The 6,014-nt window shown below is 55.3% G+C and overlaps 1 protein-coding gene across 4 annotated transcripts in view; it reads right to left on the bottom strand.

The window, feature by feature from the left end:
* The window catches only part of PAX8 (paired box 8), a 56,391-nt gene that overhangs the window by 23,032 nt on the left and 27,345 nt on the right, over positions 1-6,014 (bottom strand). For 3 of the 4 annotated variants that reach the window (XM_024743733.1, XM_024743734.1, XM_024743735.1), the window contains exons 3-4: positions 3,315-3,480; positions 690-887 (exon numbers count right to left, since the gene is read on the bottom strand). In XM_024743733.1, the coding sequence (XP_024599501.1) occupies positions 690-887; positions 3,315-3,480 (364 nt within the window). Of the gene's footprint in view, positions 1-689; positions 891-3,314; positions 3,481-6,014 lie in introns of all 4 variants that reach the window. The other variant, XM_024743732.1, reaches the window with a different exon arrangement.

Here is a 6,014-nt window from a genome sequence, read left to right as displayed (position 1 = left end):
CCCCCCCCCCCCCCCCCCCAGCCTTTCACCTAGTTAACTCTTATTAGTTATTTCTTACTCCAGGCATCTTTTCAGAACCTCCCTAAACAAAGTCACCCTCTGCCAGCTCAACACCCTCACATTTCTCTCCTTAGCCAAACTTAGAGCTGCTTTTCTTACAGCTGTTTGCATGGGCACTTGATTAGGACTCAATTAGTGTGTTTTCCCACTGGACTGTAAGCACCACATGGGCAAGGATTGTGTGTCCCCAGGGCCTACACGTGAGTGACTTATGTGTGAATGAATGATTGATTGAGGTGGTGAATGATTGATGACTAATGAGTGTGTGTTTGGATGAGGGCCCAGTTAGGGGGTCCTGTGCCTCGCCAAAGAAAGGATCAATGCAAGAGGAAGTTTCTTTTATTGAATGAAAGCGCATGTGGTGTGTGGGGAAGGAGACTGCAGTGGGTACAGTCTGGGTTGGGGACGGGGTGAGAGGGCGGTGCGGTGAGGAGAGGGGTGAGGGTGGGGATGCCCCATGGCAGTGAGGAAGCTGGAGGGGGTGGTGCCTGGCCTGGACCCGGGGCACTTCTGGCCTGACTCTTCAGCATGCGGCCCCTTCCCAGGCTCCGTTCCACTCAAGCCAGGTCTCCGTCACGATTCCCCCAAAGCCCGGGTTCCCCGGCCCCTGGCTGCAGTGTCCCTCTCACCTGTTGATGGAGCTGACACTGGGCACAGTGTCATTGTCACAGACGCCCTCGGCCAGGAGCCGGTCTCGGATCTCCCAGGCAAACATGGTCGGGTTCTGCCGTTTGTAGTCCCCGATCTTCTCCACCACCTTGGGGGTGGCCACCTTGGGCTTCGAGCCCCCTATCACTCCAGGCCGGATGCTGCCAGTCTCGTAGTACCTACTCCAATAGAGAACCCCAAAGAAGTACCCAGTAAGCAGGTGGGGTCTTCGGGCAGGAACTGAGCCAGAGGCTTCTGGGGAGGGGCCGGGGGGTTGAATCGTGCCCCCAGGGCCGGCCTCCGACACGATGTTCCCGGCACTGCTTGTTTCCCTTGCATGGGTAGGTTTCTGCTGCTGCCAAACCAGAACTCTCTTCAATAGACCTCGCCCAGGGATACCTGGCTCCTCTCTTTCCCGTCGTCCCTCTGGCCAGTCTCCTGCGTCTGAGCACCTGCGAGAGCCACCTTACGGGGCACAGAACACCTCCCTTCTTAGAAAGGGCACTTTGACGAATGTGCACTGCGGGTACATACAGGTTCCCAGCGGCGGTTTGCTCTGTCCAGCTGTTCTTGGCTGAAGCAGGACTTACTGTTCTCCTTGGCCATCCTGGTTTTACCCCTCCCTCCCCAGGAAGCCAGCGGGGGTCATTGGGCCCTCTGCCCTGTCATGCTGGTTTCACCTTTGTTCTCCATAAAACCCCTCCACCCCTCCACCCCACCCCATATCCCCAGCCACTGGTTTCCCACCAGGTTACACAGTTCAAGTTGAAGCTGCTGCTCATGGACTCTGGAACCCCAGTCTGGCCTGGAGCCCTGGCCACGTCCAGCTCCCTGAAGCTGAGCCTATTCTCCCAGGGTCTCCACTCCCCTTCCCCGCATCCCTCAGCAGGATAGCCTGCCTCCCCTCCTTGGGGAAACTCTGGTCTCTTCTGCCATGAAATAAAATCTGTCTCTTTAACACTCCCTTTATGGGCTTCCCTGGGGGTGCAGTGGTTGAGAATCTCCCTGCTTTTGCAGGGGACACATGTTCGAGCCCTGGTCTGGGAGGATCCCACATGCCGCGGAGCAAATGGGCCCGTGAGCCACAACTACTGAGCCTGCGCGCCTGGAGCCTGTGCTCCGCAACAAGAGAGGCTGCGATAGTGAGAGGCCCGCGCACCGCGATGAAGAGTGGCCCCCGCTCGCCCCCACTAGAGAAAGCCCTCGCACAGAAACGAAGACGCAACACAGCAAAAATAAATTAATTAATAAACTCCTACCCCCAACATCTTCTTTAAAAACAAAACAAAACAAAAAACTCCCTTTATGTGTCACCACCCTCCTGCACTCATCCCCTTCGAGGGATACTGCAGCCCATCCTGGGAACGCATCTCCTGACCCCAGCGTGGGACCACGCTCTTCCCTGACAACTTCGGCTAGGAAAGCAGGGCTTTCCACGTTCAATTACAGATCAGGCTTTGGTCTTTTTGAACCAGAACTCCTCCTGAATCCACTTACAGGTTGGGTAAGGGAGACGGTTACACCGCGCTGACACGAAGCTCCGAATCCCCCACGTGTGGGCACTTCCCACCCGAAGTGGCCCTCCAGACTGGACTACGCGGCTGCGTCGGTCCAGAGCTTCGCTGCTTCCGGTCCCTCCTGAACCTTTGGATTAGCAGTTCTTTTTTTTTTTTTTTTGCGGTACGCGGGCCTCTCACTGTTGTGGCCTCTCCCATTGCGGAGCACAGGCTCCGGACGCGCAGGCTCAGCGGCCACGGCTCACGGGCCCAGCCGCTCCGCGGCATGCGGGATCTTCCCGGACCGGGGCACGAACCCGTGTCCCCTGCATCGGCAGGCGGACTCTCAACCACTGAGCCACCAGGGAAGCCCAGGGTTAGCAGTTCTTAACTCTGGTTGCAGGAAATTAGAATCACTCGAGGAGGGCTTAACACTATACCGAAACTTGGACTCATTCCCCGAAAGTTCTGCCTTAACTGGGGTGGGCTGGGGCTTAGACATCAATTTCTTTTTCAGATTAAGATTCCCCAGGTGACTCTACCGTGCGGCCAGGGCTGTGAACTGCTGCTCTAGAGTTAGTGTCCGTGTCACCTGGTCATCTCATAAAAATCACAGCGTCCGGGCCTGGCTCCCAGAGAGGCTGCTGTAGGCCTGGCCTGGGGCTTAGGGATCTGCATTTCCTCAAGCAACCCCGGTGCTTCTGTGGCAGGTACTCTGGGAGTTACGGTTTGAGAAACACACAAACTCAGGCGTCCCTCAAGCTGGGGTTAGACCTCGGGAGTCGACTCTGATCGTGTGTCCCCTCCCCAGTGGCTCCCTTCCCTTGGTCTCAGCAGGGGGAGGGCCTTTGGGGAAGATTCTTCTGCTTTAGGAACAAAGAAGTCTATAGAAAATGGGACATGGGGCAAAGGAGACCACGGGGGAGGGAGAAATGAAATGAAGGAGAAATGGACAAATGAGGAAGGAAGGGCAGGAAACCACAGAAGGCAGCAGATGGGGGAAGCCCAGAAGCACCATCACATCCTGTTCAGGTCCTGTTGAGGGGCCCAAGCAGGACACCCCACGAGTCCCTGAAAGGGAGGGTGGTGAGGGGTGAATTTCGTGCTTACCTGCCGAGGATCTTGCTGACACAGCCATGGCTGACTCGGAGCTGGCGGGAGATGTCGCAGGGCCTCACGCCCTGGTGGGCCAGGTCCACGATGCGCTGGCGCACCACTTCGGGCAGGGGTCTGCCGTTCACAAAGGCCCCTCCCAGCTGGTTCAGCCCTCCGTGGCCTGAAACACAGTAGTCCGGGGGACAGTTGTCAGGGCCACCGGGCAGAGAATCGGCCTGCGTGTGGACATTGGATGTTGAGAGCCCCTGAACTTGAACTCCCACCGTTGGGCACCCCCTCTGGTGTTCCCGCTGCACCCCGTCCTGCTTCCCACCTCTGAGGAGGGCTAGGTCGGGTTGGCGGGGTGAGGGGCACGTATGATGCCACAGAGGGGGGGACATCCCACTTTGGGGACCTTTTGGGGGGTCTCCTCTCAGACCCTCAGCACCTCACTCCAAATAACAACCCCAACACCTCCCTCCCTCCCTCTAGAACGTATCTAAAGAGTTGAGGATTCAGGCTTTTCCTACTCTGATACTGAGCTGTGTGACCTTGGGGAAAATCCCCCTGTCCTCTCTGTGTCTCTGTTCCTCATCTATAAAATGAGGGCGTAGGATGAAATCAGTGGTATTTCAGTTTCTCATTCTCGTTCTTCTTTTGAACCAGAGGGCCGGATTTTTAAGCACAATCACGTTGAGAAACACAGACACAAAACTTAAATAAAAGGAGAGCTTCTCTGGTTGAGCATGGACAGAGCGGGCCCTGCCCGTGGGTTCCCGGCCTGAATGGCCCGAGCTCTGCTAGGGGCACTGAAAGGGCAACGGCAGAGACCTCACTGGCCCACGTTCCAGGGCTTCCAGGGCTTCCAGGACTGACATGTCGGGCTGTGGGCAGTGGTGCAGAACGTGGACACGCTGTGATGTGCGCCTTTCTCGTTAGCTGCCTTCCTGACTCGGCCTCTACCCTCTGGCCCCAGCCTGTGTTTCATTCTCAGCCCATCCACCTATTCAACACATATTTATTGAGCGCGTACTACATGCCAAACGCTGCACCAGGCCCTGCAGGTGTCGAGGTGAATAATGCAGATGTGATCCCTGCTCTGGGCTCATAGGGTTCAAGTGAGGATCTAGACCGGCCAATGACCATACCACATGGTCACCGCTGGGACCGGGGACATGCAGGGGGTTATGGGAACCCCTGGAGGGGACCAAGCTCAGGCTCAGGGGACCATAGATGGGTTTCTGAAGAAGTCTAAGTGGAGACTGAAGATAAAGAGACGTCAGACTACAGAAGGACATGAGGAGGAAAACTGTTCCAGGCAGTGGGAACAGCATGTGCAAAGGCTTAGAGGCAAGAAGGTGTCTGTTCGATTTATCAACATACTTAACTCTCTAAAATCCCTAGATACAGGTTGGGCTAACTTCAGGCCTGAGATCTTCCTTTTGCCAATGAGGAGACTGGGGCTTAGAGATTTTCAGTGACAATTGATTTGACTCAGTTTATATGAGGGAGAGCCAGGATCTAACCAGGGATTAAGGCTCCCATCAGAGCTGCTGGGTGAGCCCCACTCTATGGCCAGAACTGACCCAGGAAGCTTGGCACCAGCTGTGCAGTTCCACACTGGAGGTGCCACTGCCCGGGAGCCGAGGGCATCTTTTCACACCAGGGGCATGATTTGGTGATCTGGAATGGCAGAGCCCCTGGGGTGGGAGTCAGGGGGAGCGGGCAGGGCAGGAGGAAGAGCCAATGCCAGGCTTTCTGCGTCAGCCCGTTAAGGGCTATTTACGGCCGAGGGTGGGATGTACCTCTGCTAGGCACCCCGTGCCCATTACGGCCCACTGACGTAGCACGTTCAAAACTGCCCCTGCAATGTCTCCTCAGGGGCCCAAGCTGTTTTCAGCAGAGCAGTGAATATCTGTTTTTTTGTTGCTTTTTAAAAAAAGAGTCTATAAGCGCCTCTGGCCTGGGCACTAAGTCCAGAGGAAAAGCCCGCTGGCCAAACACCCAGCAGGAGGGACACAATGATCCATCTCCCTGGTGGAGACAGTTGGGTGACCTTGGGCACTGCTTCCACCTGTCCCGTTCTAGGCAGCTTGTCCCAGCAAGTGTGCTTCCACCAGGGCTGGGAACACATCCCAGATGGTCAGCGGAGGGGGCTGCGTCCACTCCTGAGACCGCTCCTCTGGCTTCTCACTGGCCACAGGCTGTCGGTGGAAAATAGCTCAGCCATTTGACACTCCATCCGTGCTGCTTTTCGGCTCTTTTGGGTCCAGACACTGAACACAAGGGGGCGCCAGACAGCCACCCAAACAGACAAGGCCTCCCAGCTTTGTCCCCATTTTCCAGAATTTAGGCTCCCACGTGATCCACGGAGCGTAGATGTTGTGCTAGGTTCTCTACATCTAGAAACGAGGGCTCCTACAGGTGGAGTTCTTCACCCTTAGAAAGGTAATAGGGTGCTTTATCTTATTTTATTGGCTTCTAAGTTCTTTGTGTTGCTGTGCAAAGGGCGTTGGGTCAGACTCCTGTGTCGACTCTGCCTGTTCTAATTTTTTTTTTTTCACTAGTTTCTTTTATTCTGTAAAGTTGCTTAAATTCTTCTAAAAACTTCTTTAAATCCCCTTTTGAGGCGTAATTTCTTTTTTTCGCCAAGGCTGCTGCTGCTTCTTCTTAATTTGTTTATCCCTCCACACATATATTTTTTTATCATGTAGT

This window comes from Neophocaena asiaeorientalis, unplaced genomic scaffold, assembly GCF_003031525.2.
Source record: "Neophocaena asiaeorientalis asiaeorientalis breed wild unplaced genomic scaffold, Neophocaena_asiaeorientalis_V1.1 scaffold114, whole genome shotgun sequence".
Lineage (NCBI taxonomy): Eukaryota > Metazoa > Chordata > Mammalia > Artiodactyla > Phocoenidae > Neophocaena > Neophocaena asiaeorientalis.
The sequence above is the reverse complement of the archived record's forward strand: the minus strand, read 5'-3'. Positions and strand labels throughout refer to the sequence as shown.